This window comes from Nematolebias whitei, chromosome 1 (genome assembly GCF_014905685.2).
Source record: "Nematolebias whitei isolate Nwh7 chromosome 1, NemWhi1, whole genome shotgun sequence".
Lineage (NCBI taxonomy): Eukaryota > Metazoa > Chordata > Actinopteri > Cyprinodontiformes > Rivulidae > Nematolebias > Nematolebias whitei.
In genome coordinates, this window is record NC_056498.1 from 50,124,760 (window position 1) to 50,147,788 (window position 23,029).

Sequence of the window (23,029 nt, forward strand, 5' to 3'; positions counted from 1 at the left end):
AATGTTGGACTTCCTGAGATTTAATTTTAACCCAGGTGTCGTCAACATACCTGAACCAATGACTTGGTGGTGTCCCTGAAAAGGACGTCAAGGCTCTCTTTTCTACCTCCTCCATGTACAGGTTGGAAACAATAGGAGAAACTGGAGACCCCATAGCACACCCATGTTTCTGCCTATAATATTGCTCCCCATATGTGAAGTAGGTTGACTGCAGGCACAGTTTCAAGAGTTGACATATTTAAGAGACTGAGCTGAAAACAGCACCTCAGACTGAAGAAGTCTCTCGGACGAGAGATGAAACGTTTCTACATTTTTTGTTGTTTTGCTTTGTTTTTTTTTTTTTTTTTTTTTTTTTGAATGTCCAGAGGACCAGATTTAACTTTTTTAGATTTTTCTACCTGGATTATTGAGCATGCATCAGGATATTCATTGAAACACTTTGGCTTCTTTTACTCAGCGCGTCTCTCGCTGCTTTAAGACTTGTCGTCTTTCTCCAAAGCCTTCAGAATTAGACCTGTCACGATAAACAATAAATCAATTAATCGCATGATAAATGAAAATTATCGACCTCGTTTTCATTTATCGGCTTTATCGTTTCTTGGTGTCTCTCTTTCTACTGAAGACACTGGATGACAAAAAGCTCAACTCCGGTGCTCTTCACTGACTCCTCCCTTTCTCTTTAAAATCTATTTTAACCGTCCAAAATCACGTTTATGGATCGATAAAAGCAGCTAAGCTACAAGCTAAGCTAACAGGCCGACCTCGGGGAAACAAACCTCCATCTTGTCGAAGCTCCAAAATTCACGGTTGAAACTTGTACCTTTGTGTAAAAACTTGTTTTTCTCTGCAAAAAGAAGTGAGAACTTCTAACATTTTTCAGTCAGGTCATCTGGACAGTTTCTTTTTTTGTGCTGAAACGTTTCACTTTCCATCCAGAAGGCTTCATCAGTCCAGGTTTGGTTTGTTCCACTTTGGAGTAAGCTGTTGGGGGAAGAATCAGTTTTGTGTTGTGTGTTTCCTTGACTGATGAAGCCTTCTGGATGGAAGGTGAAACGTTTCAGCACACAAAAAAAAGAAACTGTCCAGATGACCTGACTGAAAAATGTTGGATTGTATACCTGGATTATTGAGCATGGACTTTGATGAAGCTGAGAACTTGTTTACGGATTTTTTTTTAATTAAAAGCTTTGTGTGAAAAATGCTATGCTAAAAAGCTCAAACCACAACGAGCAGCCGTCATTTTGAGAAACGAAAAACAGAGAGACAGCCCATGTCATGTCAAGGGGCCTCCCTCCCATTTTTCTTAAAGAGACACACTGCTTACTCCCTCACTATCCATCCTTCGGTTCAAACTGTCTTATACTACCATCCGGTGGTCAAAAAAGGTACTGCACTCAAAACAAATTAACAAACATTTCTTCTTAAATTTGACAATAATTACTAATTATTGTCAAATTTCAAACAATATTATCGTTTATCGCAATAATTTCTGAGACAATTAATCGCCCAGCAAAATTCGTGATCGTGACGGGCCTATTCAGAATACAGAGACCACACCCAACGTTTCAGAGACTTCAGGAATATTTTAGCTCAAAATATTCTGATGGGTCTTAATTTACATCTCCAACACTGAAGAGACAAACATTGCACACGAGTGACCGTCAGAGTTTTGTGCCGCTCTCGGTTTAAAAACAAACATCAAACTTGTAATTTTTGCACAGCAGCTGACTGAGCCTTATCTTTCAATCTGCTTCTGTTTTCCTCAGAAGCAGCTGTGTGGTTACCATGGCGACCGTAGCATCTCTTTGTATCCTGGCTCTCTGTGCACTTCTGGAACAGTTCAAACATCCAAATGTTGCTGTTTTGTTTTTTCTCCAACTTATATTGGTCTTTTTAAAAATGTATCTGGACTCTACAAGGCAGAGCAACATTTTCTCCAAAGAGACGAAAGAGTTAATGAGGGGGAGGGCGCGCGCGCGCTCACAGTGGGGGTAGTTTAGTATAAAAGCAGCAACACCAGCCGTGCGTCCAGGTCCAATCCGGGTTAACTGGAGTCTCCAACTCGGAGCCAGAGCTGTGGAACAGAAACTTGGAGGATCTGTTTGTTTGTTTGTTTGTTTGTTTGTTTGAGGACTTTTTGTTGTTCCGCTTCAGTCTCTGTGGAGATTTGCTGGATGTGATTATGAAGCGGCGCAGAGTCACGCGGACAACCCGAGAAGAAGTGCGCACAGCGGATGGAGCGGAGGCGCACGGACCAGTGGCGTGAGGCTGTGAACCACTGCGCACACTTCCAGTTTGCCCCCATCTTTCTGATCACAGGGTGAAGGAGCGCGCGCCTCAGGACAGGGAGAAAAAGGCGCGCTGGAGCCCAAACCGACACTTTTCTAAAACTTATTTCCCGCGTTCTTTGAACTTTGCCCCCTCTGATTCCCGACGTGGCTCCGAAGTGGTGTTGCGGTGCCTCGTCCCCGGCGGATCCAGAGATCGGAGTCTCCGCGCCGGGAGGAGGCGCTCCGGCCGCGCCGCGCGAGGCTCCGAAGCGCGGCCGCGTCAGGAGGATGGTGCGCGTGGCGGCGGAGCTGCTGCTGCTGCTGGGCCTCCTGCTGCTCACCCTGCACATCACGGTGCTGAGGAGCAGCCCGCTGCCGCGCGACAACGTCACGCTGAGCCTGGAGCAGGACGCAGCGCTTCCAGAGGTGAGTTGGGGGGGGGGGGGGGGGATGGACGCACCCAGGGCAAAGGATGATCCAGGGTCAAAGATCAGCCCCCCCACTGCAGACCCCCCCCCCATTGTTGAGGTTTCACCACGAGCTGCAGGCACTCCTCTGTCATCACTTGGTAAGTCAGAGGATCAGAGCTGACCCCCCCATCACCACCACCCCCCAAGACTCTCCTCCGGTGTGTTCAGCATATTTTGGTTTCATCCAGACAAAAAGTTTCAAACCTCTGATGCTGCGTCTGTTTGTTGTGACAAGGTCAAATGTAAATAAGTAAATAAATAAAAACTGAATTTAATGATGTGCAAATTTAACAAACCCACATTTTATTCACGTTCAACATTTTAATTGTCAACTAAACACTGACGGATAATTATTTATACTTCTCTGCACTGATGGAGTCTTTCCAGATGTGTAAGCTGCTCATGCCAGAGGCACTAATGCACCCCCATACCATCAGAGAGGCAATCTTTTGAACGGTCCTATAATAACAGAACAGATGGTCCCTCCCAGTGTCTGTGGTTAAAAAATATAATGGTTATAATTTGGATCCATCTGGCCTCAGAACCGTTCTGGACTTCACCTCAGTTCATTTGAAACGAGCTCTGGTCCAGCGAAGACGGCAGAGGTTCTGGATGGTGTTCACATCTGGCTTCTTTGTCTGATAGAGCTTTAAGCAGATGAGCTGTTTACAGAAACGATCTGTAGAAGTGTTGCTGAGCCCAGAACAGAACCAGACCTGGTTTTAATGCAGTGACCATCAAATATAGACTTTGAGCTCAGAGGTTTCTACAGATTATTTGAATCTGTTGATGAGATTATGAACGAACAGGAGATGATGGAATATTCAAAGTCTTCTTATTTTTTATTTTTAATTGAGGACTTTTATTCTGAAATCATTCCACTAATTTTAGACGTGTTTTCTCAGACCGGTGAACCTCTGCCCGTCTTTACTTCTAAGACTCTTAAGAAATGATGTGATTATTTTCAGTTTTCATGTTTCTAGTTAAACTAATTCGTTACCAAAATCTCCTCCAGCTGTTTTTTATTCGCACCACTTATTTTTACACGCTTTCCTTGGCCCCGTCCCAACTTTTTGAGAAGTTTTGTTGCCTTAAAATTAAAATTTCACTTTCTTTCTTTTTTTCAGTTTTGGTACAATTTGTTTAGTTTCAACATCTGGTATGTTTACTGTGTTTCACTGAGACTAAAATATGGATTCAAGAGATTTGTAAATCATTGATTTCTGTTTTTATTTTAATTTTACAACACCTCATAACTCTTCCCCCCCCCCCCCAAAAAAAAAAAAACCTTGGGTTGTAGATCAGGATTAGAGCGAGCCAACAGAGACGTTTGTCAACGTGACACTAGGCCTGTCGCGATAAACAATAAATCAATTAATCGAATGATAAATGAAAATTATCGACCTCATTTTCATTTATCAGCTTTATCGTTTATTCGTGTCTCTCTTTCTACTGAAGACACTGGATGACAAAAGGCTCAACTCCGGTGCTCTTCACTGACTCCTCCCTTTCTCTTTTCTCTTAAAAATCGTTTTAACCGCTAAGCTACAAGCTAAGCTAACAGGCCGACTTCGGGGAAGAACCTCCATCTTGTTGAAGCTCCAAAATTCACGGTTGAAACCCGTGCCTTTGTCTGAAAAGTTGGTTTTCTCTTCAAAAAGAAGCTGAGAACTTGTTTTAGATTTTTTTATTGAAAGCTTTGTGTGAAAAATGCTAAAGAGCTCAAACCACACCAAGCGTCCGCCATTTTGAGAACAGAAAAAGGAAGGAGAGACAGCCCATGTCACGTCACGGGGCCTCCCTCCCATTTTTCTTAAAGAGACACGCTGCTCGCTCCCTCACTATCCATCCTTCAGTTCAGAGTTAAACTGCCATACGGTGGTCAAAAAAGGTACTACACACAAAAATAACATTTCTTCTTTATTACTAATTATTGTCAAATTTCAAACAATATTATCGTTTATCGCAATAATTTCTGAGACAATTAATCGCCCAACATCATCACAGGTCTAAGTGACACCATTTAAAATACGTTAAATGTCTTCTGTGGCCATTTTGACATAATTAAATCCTGACCAGAGCGGGTTACGACAGGATCAACAGGCTTTTTTTAGAGCGTTAAGCATCTTCAGCTGGTTTTGTTGTTTCTTTAGCGTCCTAGTGAAACACTTGCCCTCCTCTGAGAGGTAAATGTACGGCCTGATGGTTTCCTATAAGCAATTCTTCGGGGCTCCGGCTAAATGAAAGGAAAGATTTCATAAAAGCATTTTTTTTAAGTCTGCATTATCACTACCATCCACCGACTGACCTGCAGCTTGTGCAAGCCTGCGTTTCGTTGGATGTCAGGCCATGAAAAGCTGAAATATTCCAGGAATTTACTGAATACTTGTCGCGAAGCCAAAAGGTGGAACGGACGAGCAGGATGGAGGAGCGGCAGGGAGTTTCTCCTGAGGAATCTGAGAGGAAATACGAAGCGTCCCATCCCGAGTTCAACGCTCGTGCACATATACGCAGGTTCAGTGATTTTCCTTCTCCTTCTTCTTCGTTTCGTTCGTGAACGCTCGCTTCAGTGGCTCTCCACTGAAGGCGGTGATGTCATCGTCCAGCCGGGCCTGTCGCGGCCCAGGAGGCGTTCTGTCATCTGAAGGTGTCGCATTCAAAACGCCACCGGAACACAAACGGCTCTGCGCCTGAGGGCGAAAGTCTTCATTCTCACAGACCGGAACAGTAGCTTCAGACACTCAGACGGTGAACATCCACAACACTAGTGTGTTACTTTTTTTTGCTTCTGAGCTTATTTGTCTTTTCTTTCCAGTTTTCGTGTCGTCTCGTTGGGTAAATAAACATCAGCGTACAGGTGCAGCGTGGCGGAGGGAGGGCGACTTCCTTCTCCACCGACGCAAATGTGCTGAAAAGCATCTGGCACAATGCAGAGCGCCTTCATTTCCTGCCAGCCTCCTTTGGGGATGGGGGGGGGGGGACTCCCCAAGTGGCTCCCAATTCAAAATAGTCATGCCACTTTAAGCAGTTCCTCACAAAGTAAAAAAAAAAAAAGAAAGAAGTGGAGGGGGGGGAGCGGGAAAAGAAGAGGCGCTACAGCAATGGAGAGACAGGGGGAGCAGTGGGGGGGACAACCCCCCCAGATGAACCGATCACTGGTGTGTCACTTTTGATCTCCATATTAAAGCACGTTCCTCTCAGATGAGTGATGGGATTGTAAAGAGGGCGGCCATCAAAGCAGATTGTTTACCATTGAAATGAGTCTCTGCTGTTTGTTCTTCGGCCGGGCGGAGAGATAAAAAGACTTGTTGAAAACGACAGAAAGATAACAAGCGGTACACCGATGTCCCCCGTCGTTCAGGGATTTGAATGTTTCCTGTACTGGAATTGATCAGGGAATGCAAGTAAACCTAAATGATTTTAGTCTAAACTATTCAAGTGAGAAGTTGCACTTTGTAGAAGCCATAGGTTGTTTTTTTTTGCTATCCAAGACCAGGCCAATGGTGGAGTTAGGGGGTGGCCAATGGTGGCCTTGGCCCCCATAGTTGGATCTTCAGCCGCCATAAGAGCCACCCGAGTCATTTGAGGAAACTGCGTTTAAGCAACATAAAAACTAGACAGCATAGTGTCTTCTAATGATCGGGGGCAGTTTGCATACCATATTTTTCAGACTCTACGGCGCATTAATTGAAACAAAACAGTCAGATAAGTCAAATTTTATTCAACTCATTCACAATAACTCTCAACATTGTTCAGTTGTAACACGTAAAATCGGTTCGAGGTCAGTAAGCACAACCAGAATTAATATATAAGGCGCACCGGATTATAAGGCTCACTGTCGATTTTTAAGAAAATTAAAGGATTTTAAGTGCGCCTTATAGTCCGAAAAATACGGTATATATTTATATATACTGTGGTGGCCATATTGGATTTTGACATGGCAACCCAATTTTTGATGGAGATATTTTTTACATTTAGATGCAGCCACACAAAATGGAGGTCATTGCTTATTTTGGAAGTTATCTTGCTCACAAGATGGGTGGACATAATTGGTGGTGGCCATCTTGGATTTTGACACGGCAACCCAGTTTATGAAAGGAACTTTTCTTACATGTAGATGCAACCACGTACGAAAATAGAAGCTGGTTTTTCACTTATTTTTCAAGTTATCACGACGCTCACAACATGGATGGACCGACGGAGGTGGTTTCCAATTTCACGTCTTCGCTCCACGACGGGACAATCAACACGTAACATACATCTGCACAACCAACAAGCTCTCAGTCCCTTGACTGATACTCTTCAAAGGGTTCTGGTGTAATTACGTTTAAAGAGATAGTTTGCTCACGTTTCAAGTGATGCTTTGTCTAATATATATCAATGACACCTTATGAGCTGTGACATCAGCTAAAGAGCGCATCGTAAGAAGAAAAGGGCTAAAGTCTTCGTCCAGGCTAGGCTAATGGCTAGCCAAAGGGCACGTTACTTTAAAACCATTTTTCAGACTTTTAGAATGGGCTTACTGGTGTGAAAGGACTCTGCATTAGCCAATATTAAACTTCTACGCTTACTGTTAGTTTAGTTTTCCTTCTACCATTCAACATTTTCTTTCATCCTCTTACCCCCAGTGCGTCTCCCACTGCTATAGGATTTAATGGTTTCTCCGAAATCCTTTCAGAGTGCAACCATCCAAACTCTCACTGTATCTGAACTCAGGATGTCCTCAACAATTGGATTTATTGTTTGATGTTGCAATGACATCAGTTGAGATGAACCCATATTTGCTTCACCAAAGTTCATGCTCAATAGGAGGAGAGGGCGGGCCCCAGAGACCATCTTAGCACCAGCAAACTGTTTTTTTTCCACTATGGAGTTTGATGCTTGTGGGAATCAGTTTCGTTTGGTGGCTTATTGGAGTGAGGAAGTCCTTTGGATAGAGGATGAAACGTCTCAGCAAAAAAAATAAACCGTCCAGATGACCTGACTGAGCATCGTTCCATATTTTCTTCACTTCGTTTTCCGTCACTGCCTTCATCTAAACAAGGCATCATCTCAAAAACGTCTTTAAAAAGTCTCAAAGTGCCGTCGGGCTTCAGAGAAGGACGATGATGAATGCTGGGGATTTCTTTACAAATGTTCCAGTTATTTTATTATTTACTATAAAAGCTGTAAAACATTGATGATCTACAGTTAAAAGCACGTATGACCTCCCCCAGAAAGGGCACCTGTTGCCGTATTATACCGCCGTTTGTTTACGTTGTGATCAAACCTGTGGGGGCTCCAGTGGGTCGCTCCCTCAGCGGGGCTCGATTACAGCCACTGAGTGAAATCTGAAGACTGGGAACTTGAAAGGCCGGGTTATCACATGGGCATCTCAAAGCCCAAGTACTTCTGTCCGAACCAAAGAGGGCCCTGTGACGTGCACGGAGAGAGCAGATGCTGGAGCTGAGCTCTCGGCTCATGGAAACAAACAAAAAAAGAGGTATTTGGAGTTTTAACCGGAATCGTCTTTTTGCGCATTTTCATCCCCGCAAACATTATAATCTTGAGCATAAATGCATACGAGCTCATTATCTTATCTACTGTAAAACCTCTCCGTCTTTTCATTTGGTTTCTGAAGAGCCGTTTCCCAAAATTATAGGTGGCCGTATAATTATTTTAAATGCAGCGCAAGCGCTCGTTAAAAGATACGTGACGTGAAAGTGTTTAAATTCTTAAAAATCCATCACATTATCATATTAAGTCTGGTTGGTGAATGGTGGTGGGGGGAGACAAAGCAATGCAGCTGCTGTCCGCTCAATACATGTACATTTATAATCCCTCCTCCTCGTTGCAGCGTGGAGATCGCCCCAGAGTGCACCTTTGGCTGCACACAAACAGCTCCAGTGGGGGCTTTTATACCCACCACAATGTGGCTGAGCTGACACTTTGTCTGTGACAGGCCACCGCAACCGTGCAGCGCAGCTCCCATATTCTCAGACCTCGGGCTGGCCACAAAAACACTGGGAAGAAAACAAGAGAACTGATTGATGCCTTCCTTTGATCTTATTTTCTGCCACCCCAGAATGGATGATTGCAGACTACTTTTAGCTGTCTGTCCAATTTGGAAATAATTGTTCCCTCTGTGCATACCTGATGGAGGACATATGTCCCAGCTGTCATTTCGGGATGGATTTACAACAGCCCTGTCAGAAAAGCAAATGTTTTTCTGTCTTCCAAGAAGGCATATGTATTTATGTTGCTGTGTTTGCTTAGGTTTGTCTGTGTAGCCCAGCATAAGAGCGTGCTAAATATGTCCGCGACATAATGCTATGGTAAAGTAGGATGCTTTGCCAGTTAAAAATGGAAAAATATACAGTATGGCTGCACATAGGATCTGAATGCAGGCTTGTTAGAGGTTTTATTTTGATGAAAGCTGACAGACACGAGGAAACACAGCGTGAGATTCGTTCCACGACCTCAGTGGCTCTTCCCCATGGAGTTCCAAGTTGAAGCCATGAGCTCAATCTGACGCTGCTGAGAGTAGAAACTTCGTTTGAGACTTTTGTTTGTAACGTTCACTCAAATAAGACGGTGTCTTACGATTTTTATTTTTTTTTCCCTGTTCTTTAGCACAAAACCCTAAGTGCAAGGAGTAGTTCTTCAGTGCAGCTGGCTGCTGAAAGTCGGAAGTCTGGTCCAGAGCACTGGTCGGCCCACCAGCCTGCGTCGCTGCCCTGGGCGCAAGACGGTAACAAAGATGGCCCCGGAGCGTTCCTTCTAGATCTGCAGAACTTCCCGGACCTCTCCAAAGCTGACATCAACAGACAGAATCCCAACATCCAGGTACCACAGGGGTGTGGATGATGTTTGTTTCAATGCATCTTGAAGCGGACTACAGTAGTCCCTCTATTATCGCGGGGGTTACGTTCCAGACACCATGATAGGTGAAAAACCACAAAATAGGAACGCTATATTTATTTTGGTATTTTATATATTTTAAGGCTTTATAAACCCTTCACACACTCTTGCAATGTTCTAAACCCTTAAACCTAAACAGTTTTAACAACATACGTATATGTACTGTACAGTACTGCAAAATTTTATATGGGTACTCACCAGCTCTGCAGACCAGCAGCTCGGTTCTGGTTGGGGTCTTTTCTGGTTCTGCAGGTCTATCTTTCAGAGATGAAGCCCACCGCCCCGTCCAGGTTGATGTGTGCGTGGATAATTGAGCTTCAGGATTATTTGTGACTTTCCTGCCAGTTCTGTGAGCTTCATAGATCGATCGTTACTTCTGACTTTGCGTTGCAAAACTTTCCCTCCATTGAGGCAGGAAGCACTGTTGTCTTCTGGGAAGTGTAGTTCTTTTGACTTGTGTAACAGTGTAGGCTTATTGAAAGAAAACTACAAAATGGTGACGCCTGTCTGAATTTTTTTTCGTTAACTTTTTATCCCGTACCGTCTCAACCACGTAAAATTAAAGTTGACAATTGTGTGTCGTGTACAATCTTGCGTTGAAAAACGCAACAGAGCGAGTCCACGAAAGTCGAACCGCGAAGTAGCGAGGGACTAATGATTCCGAATTGATTTAAAGAGTCAAACATTGGTTTGAGGCAGACCTATTCAACAAGTGACCCATGGGCCAAATTTGGCCATTTTGAAAATATATTTGACTCCCAAAAAGCTGCCCGAGCCCAGTCTGAGGATTCTGTTGATCCTCCCCCGACGATCATGTGTGTCAGTGCACCTGCCTTTGCACTTTGATGCCACCGCTCGCTTGAGACTTGGCTGCTCAAGCACGCGGGGAAAGGAAGGGCAAACAGAAAGGCAGAGAATAGTATGGCGCACATCGTTACACCCATTTTCTCCCTGGTCCTCTTTCCTGTTTCTCCTCTCACACTCCCCAGCTCCTGGTAAAGCCTAGAAAAGACGCCACGTCAATCATATGGACGGCTGAAAGGCAGGCGTGAACCGCCGAAGCCTCACAGCTAACCCCGGAAGATGGACGGTAGCCTTGTGTGAATGTGTGGCATAAATCCCCCGGTGATGCAGATGGCTGAATAACCGCTGCCATGTTTAAATCACTCTTCTGTCGAAATCCAGGCGGGGGCTTGGGGGTGGGGGTCTTTTCAATTCTGAGGGGGCATCATTTCTAAATATGAGCATGAACAAAGTGTTTTAACATCTCAAGATGTGGGATGAGAGAAAAGCAACCAATTGAGCAAGGGTGTGAGGCTGTGGGAGCAGGGGGAATGGGGGTGGGGGGGTGTCTTTGATCCTGGGATTCATCTGGCTTTCATGGTCTGGAGGAGGCTGGGGAGCCCTTTGAACTCTGTGTTTAGGTGGAGAGCCCCAGAGGTGGGAGGGTGACTGAGGGGCAGGGGTGGTGTGTCCGTCTCCCCCCCCCCCCATCTGGGAGGCACATGTGTCAAAGCAGAAAGAAGAGGGGAGGGTGATGCTGTGTGCAGGGGCAGCAGAAGAAAGGGTAAAAACACTGCAATCAATTTTACATTTCTATTAAAAATAAATACTTTTTATAGCTTAAAAAGCAGATACCGATATCATTACCGATATAATACCTATAACATTACGATAATACAGATATCAATACTGATATAATACCAATATCATTACCGATATAATACAGACATCATTACCAATATAATCAGTCAGAGTTTCTTTATTGTCATTCGCACCTCATGTGGTACATGTGGTGGAGCGAAATTATGTAATGCTGATAACATTACGATATAATACCGATAACATTACGATATAATAGCAATAACTTACCGATATAATAGCAATATCATTACCGATATAATACCTATATCATTACAGATACGATACCAATAACATTACGATAAAATACAGATAGAATCCCGATAACATTACGATATAATGCCGATATCCTTACCGGTATAATACCAATATAATTACCGATAGAATACGATAACATTACGATATAATACCGATATCATTACCAATATCATTCCCGATATAATATCGATGTCATTACCGATATAATGCCGACATCATTACCGGTATAATACCTATATCATTACAGATATAATACCAATAACATTGCGATACAATACCGATATAAACCGATGTCATTGCCAATATAATACCAATATCATTGCCAATATAATACCGATATAATGCCGGTATCATTGCCGATATAATACCAATATCATTGCCAATATAATACCGATATAATGCCGATATCATTGCCGATATAATACCGATATCATTGCCAATATAATACCAATATCATTGCCAATATAATACCGATATAATGCCGATATCATTGCCGATATAGTACCAATATCATTACCGATATAATACCTATATCATTACCGATATAATACTGATAACATTACAATATAATACAGATATCAATGCTGATATAATACCGATATCGCTCAACACCTTCCTATACTGTAAAATCGGCAGCCACCTTTTATTATCCACCTGGAAAGGATTTTTTCACTGTATTTATTTATTTAGGAATGCGTGCTTTTGCAGTTCAAGTTACCATGGCGACATAATTTGCGAAAAATAAAATTAATAAAAGAGGCCATATTTCTCACTGAAAAAGAATGACAGAACTCAACTTTCTAACTGACAGTGAGGAGAGAGATCTCTGAGCAAAACTCAGTATGTCATCAAATAAACTATTCCTACCACCACATCCAATTAAGTAATCATTTGGTGAATTTCTAATAAATGGTTACTTTTTGGAGCCATTTTGATTCAAGATGGCTGCTACAGCTACCTCAGAAAAAACAAAATTGACTAAAACTCAGTCATTATTTGAGATATTAGGCTGAAATTTGGTATAGTCGTAGCTGAGAATAAGTTGTTATACACTCCTGATGCAAATCAAGAATCCAAGATGGACGCCATAGCTTAAATAAAAAAATGCCAATAACTTACTGATTATTTTGCCATATTGAGCTGAAATTTGGTATGGGGGTAGCTGGGAGTGATCCCTAACACATAGTAAAGTCAAATCGTGAATTTAAAATGGCCGCCATGTGGCAGTCTCCATCAAAGTTTCTCCAGGAATTGGGATTCCATTGACTATTCTATATGTATGTTGCTATCAACCTAAATGTGGCTCAAACAGAAGAGTGCACCAACGCATCTGATATGTCATGAGAGATGTGATACTACTTTTATTTTACTTTTAAGTTTTCAAGGCGACACAAATCACCAAAAACTGTCACCTACAGAAATGAATGGAGAATGCATCAAAACATGACAAAAGTTAGCACTTTTTGAAATATCTCATGAACAACTGGATTAAAATTTGTTCAGCTTTAGCAAAATGGTTCTTGGACAGTTCTATATGACCGACGAGTATTTTGTGTCCACCCGAATAAAACTGGCCCTTATAGCTGACCTTGAAAATTAAAAATGTAGCTATGCCTCAGTCATTTTTTGAGTGGCTGAGCTAAATTTTGGTGTGAAAGGAGCTCAAAATAAGAACCTCAGCCCTGTGAGGTGTACTATCACTTTTATTAGCATTTCACGTTACCATGACGATGCAGTTGAACAAAAACTGTCTCATAGGTCGTGGAGAATGCATCAAAACGTGTCAAAAAGTGAACGTTCTTTGAATTATCCCATGAACAACTGGTTGGAACTTAATATAACCTTCAAAAAATATTATTGATATGTTCTCTATACCTATTTAGTGTTTTGTGTCCACGTTGTATCTCAACTACTGAACTAATTTCCACCATTTCAAATGCAAAAATGGTTATACAGTAAATCACTAACTTTATTTGTAATCTATTATGGTGGTATAAGAGTGATCTTTAACAGATACATAAGAAAGATGGCTGCCACAGCTGAATAGGAAAAAATCTATAACTCAGCTATTTTTAGATTCATTGAGCTAAAACTGGGTACAGTGGTAGCTGAGTGCAATCACCAACACATGGGGTAGAGGTAGGGCCGCCAACTTGGGATCAGAAAGTCGCGGTTCGACTCCCTGCCATGCCCACATGTTGTGGTGTCCCTGAGCAAGACACCCAATCCCTAATTGCTCCCCGGGTGCTTACATAGCTGCTCACTGCTCCATCTGGGTGTATCCCATGTGTGATGGGTTAAATGCAGAGAACTAATTTCATCATTGTATGGGGACATACAACGATGACAACACATCGCACTTAATACTTACATACTGAATGCTAATCTTTCTTAAGCCATGAAAAGTAATGAAAATGGCTGCGACAGCTAAACGCAGCATGTGGTGGACCTTGTCAACGTTTCTCCAGGAACTTTTCTAATTTGTCTCGTCTTTCTACAGGTGACCATTGAAGTGGTGGATGGAGTGGAGGGCCATCAGCCTGAGAATGGCCTCCGTAAAGAAACCAAGCCCAGCTGGGCCTCTCCTAACTGGAGAAACTGGTGGCCTCACACGTCTTCATCCTCCTCCCATCAAACAGAAGCGCACGATCGCTCCTTCGGGAGCAAAACCCAGGATAGCAACTTCCTCAGGCCACCGGCAGACTGGGACAGGAGGGGAAGCAAAGCTCAAACTGAATATGGTGAGGCTGAAAGGAAGGAGTGTGCATGTGTGTGTTTGCAGGATAATGCACTGGATCCACAGGCCCCTATTTGAGCAATGGTCCCCAGATGGTTATAGTCTGATGTGGAATCTGTAATTTGCTGATTTACTGATTTAAGCTGTCACCATAATAAGTGCAGACATCCCAGGCGAGTCTCTGGGAGCCCCTGATTGAAGCCTTTAACGCTCGTTTATGGGACGTACTCCTCTGTGTTCCAGAGCTAGCTCTGCCACGCAGTTTAAACGCCTCGCTACATCAAAGTTCAGTCTCAGCCGAGGAGCCGGAAACACCGCTAAGGCTTCCACGCAATTCAAACAACACCGTTCAAAAAGCAACCCGGCAGATAAATCTGCCGTGAAAGAATTTGCGCTCACCGTCACAGTGTGGCCCGTGTTGAAGCATGCCCAAACCAACGTGGTCCAACAGGAATTTGTGCGCTGTAAAAATGATGCTTTATTCACTAAAGATTTTTTTTTTTTGTCAAACCATAATCTCGGTCAAATGATTCTGGCTTATCACTGAGGTTGGCTCTCATCTTCTTCCTGTATTTCATACCACACTAATGCAGAGGTCAATATTTTATCATCATAACTGTCATAGTTTGGGACTTTATAGTCATTATTATGGACATTCAGTGGTGATCATCCACCACAAGCCACCAATGAAACGTGGCCTTTTTCCTAAATTCCATTTTTAGTCTGAGCTGTCACAATCACTATGACTTGCATTACAAGCAGAAGGACTTATATTAATCCAAAATGCCTATAATGAAGGACATATGGCTGCAGGGGGTGTATAGGATGTTTTGGACTCCAGCCAGCAAACCTCCATTCCAAAGTGGCCGCATTAAATGCAAAAGACTTGAGAGATTTTAAGGGTAGTTCTTGTTCTGCTGAGTCACGGCTGGTTTATGCCATCATCAACAACACACAGAAACTTCTACTGGTAATGAACGGTCCAGCATTTCTTTATGTAATACATACCATACCCCAGGACATCCTTGTAAGAGATTAATAATCTTAATGGATTTCTTTCCTGGTAAAATAAAGGTTTAAATAAAATATCGCCCACTGCCTTGCATGCCAGTTTTAAACAAAGATCACATGCGATCTGATGGTTCTTGAAGTGTCATCTTCTAGCTCAAAATCGGCAGCTATGTAGGCACCCAGGGAGCAGTTAGGGATTGGGTGTCTTGCTCAGGGATACCATGGGATGTGGGCATTGCCGAGAGTTGAGCCGCGACTTTCTGGTCCCAAGTCGGCTGCCCTACCTATACACCATCTCGGGGCCCCCAGTGACACTTTCGTGAGGGTAGGTCGTCTTGGCGCAGCTGCTCGAAATGTACCAGTGGGTAAATGAGTGAAATAAAGTCACAGAACACTTACCATTCTTTGTCACGGTATCCAAAAATGCCAGGGCCTGGTATAGGCCACCTTCCCTCCCTCAGTTTGAGCCCGTAAATCAAGTCCATTTGGTCTTGCTCCCTTTCAATTCTGTTGTCATCCAATGATCACGGACATGTCTTCACCTCCTCGTAGTACCATGGTGCATTTTGGAGCACTTACCATAACTCACATGTGTTTCACAGAATCTGCTTTGTGGGCCAAAGTCACCTTCAGCCATCAACCATCTAACTTCTCTACATGCTAACTCTGTTCATGAGGTGTTCTGTCCTAGCTTTAATAACTTGTTTTTTTCTTTCTCTCTGACCTAAGACTATATGGATGGAGAGGGAGACTGGAGTAACTGGTCTTCATGCAGTGTCACCTGTGGGAACGGCAACCAGAAGAGAACACGGTCTTGTGGCTACGCCTGTACAGCCACAGAGTCCCGAACATGCGATATGCCCAACTGCCCAGGTAATACTTTTTTTTTTTCAACATAAAGCTAGTATTCTGCTTGTAAAAATACTCAAAGTTTCTGTTTTGTGTTGGTCTTCCTAAAGGTATAGAAGATGCCTTCAGGACTGCAGCTACTGAAGTGAGCCTGTTAGCTGGGAAAAACGAGTTTAACGCCACAGAGCTCTTTGGTGTTGGTAAGATTTTATTTGCTTTTTGTTTTAATGTTGTTTCAGCATTTACATTTTTTTAAATCTTTAACTTTATTTACAAATATATTTTTATAGAAATGCATCACAATGTCTTTAATTTCTTTAAAGACACTGTTCTTTATAAAAATCTGCTTCAACATACTCTGTTTAGTCTTTCTAGGCTACTTTGACATTTTAAGCTACAATTCTGCAACTTTTTCCTTTTACTTAGCCTTTCGCTACTTTTAGGTTTTAGCTACCCTTTAATTCCTTTAGCTTTTAGCTAGCCTTTTGCTATTTAGCATTTAGCTAGCCTTCTAATACTTTTAGCAACTAGATTGCCTTTTGATATTTTAGCTGGTGTACTTTTTGCTTCTAATTAGGCTTTTGCAACTTTATCTTGCATTGTACCACTATTTTTTGCTAGTTTATTTGCTACTTTTAGTTTCTAGCGACCTTGTCTTTTGCTACTTTTAGCTAGTGATTTGTTGCTGTTGGCAATCATTTTGCTTCTTTTAGCTTATAGCCAGTGTTTTGCTTCTTACATTTCAGGTTATTCTCTCTCACATGTCTGGTTTTATACTTTTAATGAGAAGTACCTGAAAATGAAACTTTTTTTTCCCAGACACAGACAGCTGTGAGCGATGGATGAACTGCAAAAGTGACTTTTTGAAGAAATACATGGTCAAAGTGGTAAACGACCTTCCCAGCTGCCCTTGCTCTTACCCCACCGAGGTGGCGTACAGCACCGCAGACGTACACGATGCCCCCACGCGCCGTAATTTCCGCTGGAAGGACGCCAGCGGGCCTAAAGAGAAGCTGGAGATCTATAAGCCCACGGCCCGTTACTGCATCCGCTCTATGCTGACCTTCGAGTCGACCACGCTGGCCGCGCAGCACTGCTGCTACGACGACAGCATGAAGCTCATCACTCGCGGCAAGGGGGCCGGCACGCCCAACCTCATCAGCATTGAGTTCTCAGCTGACCTGCACTATAAGGTGGACATCCTGCCCTGGATCGTCTGCAAAGGAGACTGGAGCCGCTACAACCAGGTCAGGCCACCGAACAACGGGCAGAAATGTCCGGACAATCCCCAGGATGAGGATTACTACAAACAGTTTGAAGAAGCGAGGGAGTTCTAGCCCGACGTGAGGTGAAAAGACAAAAAAAAAGTGCCTGAATTGGCCAGAGACCCTTGCAAGCTCCTGTGAAAAACATGCCTCTGAAATTTTACAACAAATTCTGCTGCAAAAATGTAATAAAGTCACAAAAGGGATAAACGTGTTCTTAAAAAAAGAAACGTTTTTGTAGAAATGGCTATTAATTTTTTGTTTGTCAGTAGATTCTGTGGTTTCAGATTAAGATCCCCCAGGAATATGTTGGAGCAAAGTGGGCCAGAGAACAGGGCTGTCCACTTTTTATTGTTGTAGTTTTATCATATTCGAGCCTTTATGTGGGTATGTTTATTTAGCATGCACAGTTTTTAAAGTTTTCATCGACGACTGTAAATGAACTGTCCTCTGGCAGTGTTTCATTGTAAAAAGCCTGCATTATTTTTGTAAAGTATTTATTAAGTTGTAGCTGCGTTTAGGTTGGGCATCTATGACTGTGGTTTAGTTATTCACACATGATGAATGCTAACTTGAGAATCTTTTCTAGTCTTCTTTTTTGTTGTTGTTGTTGTTGACATCTTTGTGCATATCCGTGTCTCTCAAGTTAGGATTAAATCAAAATACTGTGTATATAATGTGTGAATTCAACTTTAAGGACATATTTGTTTGATATGTAATTCTAAAAATAACAGACAATAAAAGAATTAGTCGATTTCAAAATAAATTTTCATGTTTAAATGTCACCGGAACATACCCCCCACAAAAGCTGGTCAGCCACCAGTTGAAAACATTTGACGTTTTCATGAAATAAAAAATCTGTCAAAGAAGACCCAGGACTGTTGAACAGCTAGAATCCATCAGACCAGAATGGGTCATCATTCCCTACAAGACCTCCAACAGCTGGTCTCCTCGGGTGCTGGTTTGCAGACTTGTTGAGAAGGAACGCCTCACAAACACGGCACAACTTTTACAAGTTTTGGTTCACCATTTAAAATGTTTACTATGTTCCGCTGGGAATAATTTAAAAGTTCCATCAGCTGAACAATAGTTCTGCTGTCGTTCCATCTCCGGGAAAATACGAAAAGCATCTCATCTAATCGATTACGCTCCTCCACCAGAGTTAAGCCGGCGCACAGGACTTCCATTAGTTCCATAAAGTGTGGCTGTCAGGCCTTTTGACGGGGATGTGATATTTCTTCAGAGGGCGAGGAGAGTACGGTTCCTTTGAATGTGACTCAGATTCTTTCTCTGGCATGTATCCACACATTCCTAAGTAATTTCTCAGTGGACGCACGTTCACGCACACACTCGAGCTCGCCCGTACGCGGGGACCTCTGACCATTCCCTCCCGGCTGAGCGCTGCAGTCATTGTCCCACAGAGAAAGCCTTTCATGGCGCCCTCATTCCTGCAGTCCTGTGCGCTGCACTGCCGGCTGGGTGCAGGGCTCGTCTTCGTGAAGCAGCAGGCCCCGGCACGTTCCCCCCCCTCTGCCCGAGGCGTGACTTGCCACCACCTAGTTGGTTCACTGTTCACACAGATCTCCTTTATGGACATCTTTTGTCAACAGCAGCACCTTCAGGTGCCTGCTGTAAACCACACAGGTATCAGACTCTGTTAAGTTATTTTTTGCCATCGTCTGTGCCTCCCCTGAGTTGAATCACTGTTTAACGGAAATATTAAAGTTTGCAGCATGGATCGTCATCCAACTGCAAGGATCAGACGGAAAGGTGTTCCACTTTTACTCTGAAACAGCTCAAATTAACGACATACCTCCCCCACCCCCACTCTGTATCTCTTCTCTCCACGTGTCTACAGAGCAGGCAGTTACTCGTGCACATTCCTCATTTTTCACTTACTGGCATCGGTACAACATGCACTGTGACTATTTGAGCCAAGGCACTGATATAGATGTAAAGTTGGAGAATGTAACTGGTGCGAGGTTGTAAAAGAGGGCAGACGAAGTGAGCACGAGGAAATTTGCTGCAAGTCATAGAGGCCTCGCTTTGTGTTGCTATTTTCAAGATCCCGTTCTGTGTTTTTTTTTTTTTTCCAAATACCGCTAAGCTTCATATTAGTGGTATATTGTAAGGGATTCGAAAGGGCTCATTAAACATCACAAAGATATGATTTTTGGTATTTTGCCTCTATTTTTGTTTGGAGAAGGAAACTATGTCAAAAGTACGAACGTGATTTAAAACCAAGTTTGGCAAGTCTGCTGCAGGGATTTCTCATCAGAAACAAAATGCACACAAGGAACAACTGGGAACAAAAGATCACATTTTCTGAAGAAGCCATAATGAAGTTGTTAAAGCTAAAAGAAGCAAAATACTAACTAAAAGCCATAATAAGTAACAAACGACTGGCTAAAAATTAAAAGTAGCAATGGTTAGTTGAGAGTGGCAACAGGCTAGCTACATGCTAAAAGTACAAAAAGTTAGTTAAACTGAAAGAAACAAAATGTTAGCTACAAGCTAAAAACAAACAAAACAAAAAAAAAAAGCTAACATTGAAGTTTCAAAATGATAACTGAAAGCTAAAAGTAGCAAATAGACTGCTACAAGTACAAAAAGGCTAGCAAAAAAGTATTTAAAGAAAGTTTAAAATGTAGAAGTACAAAATACTTAGCTAAAAGTACAAAAAGGCTTGTTAAAGGTATTAAAATGTAAAATAAAAGCAAAAAGTACTATTCTATAACATTAAAAGTACTAGCTAGCTAAAAACAAAAAGTTCAAAACAGCTAGCTAAAAGTATTAAAGTGTGCATAAAGGCAAAAGTATCAGTATCAAAAGCTAAAAACATTATATGAAAAGGTAACTAAAGCTAAAAGTAGCAAAAGGTTAGCTAAAAATATGAAACGACTAGAATCAAACTAAAACAAAAGGTTAACTAAGGCTAAATTATCAAACGGCTTGCTGAAAGCTACAGGTAGCAAAACCTAGCTAAAAGTAGCAAAAGGTAGCCAAACCATATCACAATATAGCAGGATGCTCGCTAAACGTCGCCTTCATACCTTGTTGCCTTCATACACCTCCTCCTCCTGCGTGAGTGCAGTTACAGCGTGCGCTCTCAGGACATTATTACCTGCAGTGTCCCCTCAGTGCAGACTGAACAAGGCAAAAGGACCTTCTCTTACTCCGCTACTGTTTCCTGGAATATCTTACAAAAAGATCTGACGCTCTCGACCTTGACCTCTCTGAGTGGCTTCAAACATCTGCTAAGTTCATGGCTAAAACCAATGCAGACATGTTCCTGTTTTTAGTTTTCTACATCGCTTTACAACCTAGCTGTTTCCGTTTCATTTTTTAAATACCATTTCTTTCATTTGCTCATCTCAATTTGTATGTTTTTTTATGATTGTCTACTGCTGTCATCACTCTTTATTAAAACCAGGTCTCTTGTAAATGAGTCCCCGAGGCTCAATGGCACTAACCTGTATAAATAAAGGATGAATAAACATGTCAAAAGGCCAGTTAGAAGTATGAAAAGAATGTCAAAAGAATAGTTTAAAGCCTAAAGTATAAAGAAGTTAGCTAAAGCACAGAAGCAACAAAAGGCTAGCGAAAAGTAGCAGAACAGCAGCTAAAAGCTAGTAGCAGAAAACAGCTAAAAATAGTAGATATAATAATTGAACGGCAGCTAAGAACTAAAAGCAGCCTAACATAAGAAGACAAAAATAGAGCAAGTATGCTGAATCAGATTTCAGAGAACAATATGTTTGAAGAAATTAAACGTGGAAATGTTTGTAAACAGTTGTTATTTTTTTTTTTAAGTCTAAAAATGACTAAAAGTAAAAGTCACGGCCCACAAGTCCTGAATGAGCCTAACCTTTTACTATAAGAATGAACACATTATGCAGAAGTGGTTAGACGCTGACTCTGCGCTCGATCACTGATAAAAACAAACGGGTTCGAACAGAAAGCCGTTCCGACGGGGTGAACGTTGAGGAGGTGAACTTCACAAAAACACAAGCTCAGGTTGCTAATGGAGCTCGCTGTGAATTCTCCAGCAGGCAAACGAGCAGGTTGGCTGGCATTAATCACATCCTTTTGTTCTGCGGTGCGCTGCAGATGTGGCAGAAGCCATTTATAGTATCTCTCCTTCACTTTCTTCGGCCGCTTTATGGGTGGTGGAGCGCACAATGCAGGAAGCGTCTGGGCCACAATACCACGCGGCTGCAACAGCTCGGCAGAGCTAATTAAAAGGTTTCGCTTTTGGTTTCTAATCTGACCCGGACCAGAAGTTTGCTTATCTAGCACCTACTGACCCCCAACCCTTCACTGTCAAACAGAAGATGCCACATGTGCTCTGCCTACTCACATATTTGGCACAGCTTCACAAGGGAGGAGTAGGTTGTGGAGGTCAAGGGGCAAATTTTCTTGGGTTTACAGCTGAGCAAACACGTGCAACATACAAGAGGGCACGGTGCCTTACTCAACGGTGAGGACATTGAAGAGAGGTAGCACCAGTGGTGTAATCTGATACAAGGGCATATGGAGTATACCCACTAGAAAAGCTTAAGAATTTCACCAAAGTCCATGCTCAATAATCCAGGTATACAATCCAACAATTTTCAGTCAGGTCATCTGGACAGTTTCTTTTTTTTTTTTGTGCTGAAACGTTTCGCCTTCCATCCAGAAGGCTTCATCAGTCAAGAAAACACACAACACAAATCTGATTCTTCCCCCAACAGCTTAGTCCAAAGTAGAACAAACCAGTTATGTTGGTGCTAACATGGTCCCTTTGGCACGCCCCCTCCTCCGGTGCCGGCCCTCTTCCTCGTCGACAGTCATGTCAATCAAAACAACAAAGTCCATGCTCAATAATCAGTATACTGAAATAATAATTTTAGTATACCCATTTAAAAGTGCCCAATGATACATGACATATTAGGCACGTCATTGATATGTTAAACGCTTCCGTAACAATCTTATCAGTATGCAGCGCTTATTACATTCGCTTATCCAGCTATTTATTGTATAATCAATACTTCTGTACTTACTACTTAACGCTTGAACATGTTTTGCTTTGATACGGTTTTATAAATAACATGTTTTTAACTGTTGTGCAAAGTTTGTTGTTCAATTGATTCAAATATAAGCATCAGAGAAACTTGGAAATGTTCAATACGCTTAAAAATCTAAATAAATTGACGACGTTGTACTAAGTACTTTGGTTTCTAAGCACAGTATACCCACTACAAAAATGTAGACTGCACCACTTGGTAGCACCCTAACCATAGTATCACCCTCCAAGGACAGGCAAAGGTGGACAATAATCTGTTTGATACCAAAATATCTCCCGAACCACCGGACGTGCATCTAGTTGAGTCAACCTGATTCAAGACTGAGCCGTACGTTTTGTGAACTCTACCAGCAGCTGAAGGTTTTGAAAGATTTGCTCCTGGATGATCTTCACTTTGAGAGTGCACTCTGACACGTAATGCGTTGGTGTGATGGTGTTGAGGGGGCTGCTGGCTCCGGGGTGGCGAGGTGAAGGGCCCCGGCGTGCAGTGCTGCATGGCTGTGATTCCTGGTGACAGCACCGCTTGGCATGTGAGGACAGCAGGGGCAGACAGGCAAGGCAGC

General features: G+C 42.5%; 1 protein-coding gene across 1 annotated transcript; it reads left to right on the forward strand.

Moving 5' to 3' along the window:
• Positions 1–2,036: 2,036 nt before the first annotated feature.
• Positions 2,037–17,608, forward strand: ism1 (isthmin 1). The gene is made up of 6 exons (XM_037685008.1): positions 2,037–2,696; positions 9,353–9,565; positions 14,040–14,280; positions 16,017–16,160; positions 16,247–16,336; positions 16,956–17,608. Exons 1-6 carry the CDS (start codon positions 2,559–2,561, stop codon positions 17,471–17,473), a joined length of 1,344 nt encoding a protein of 447 aa, XP_037540936.1. The 5' UTR covers positions 2,037–2,558; the 3' UTR covers positions 17,474–17,608.
• Positions 17,609–23,029: the final 5,421 nt, after the last annotated feature.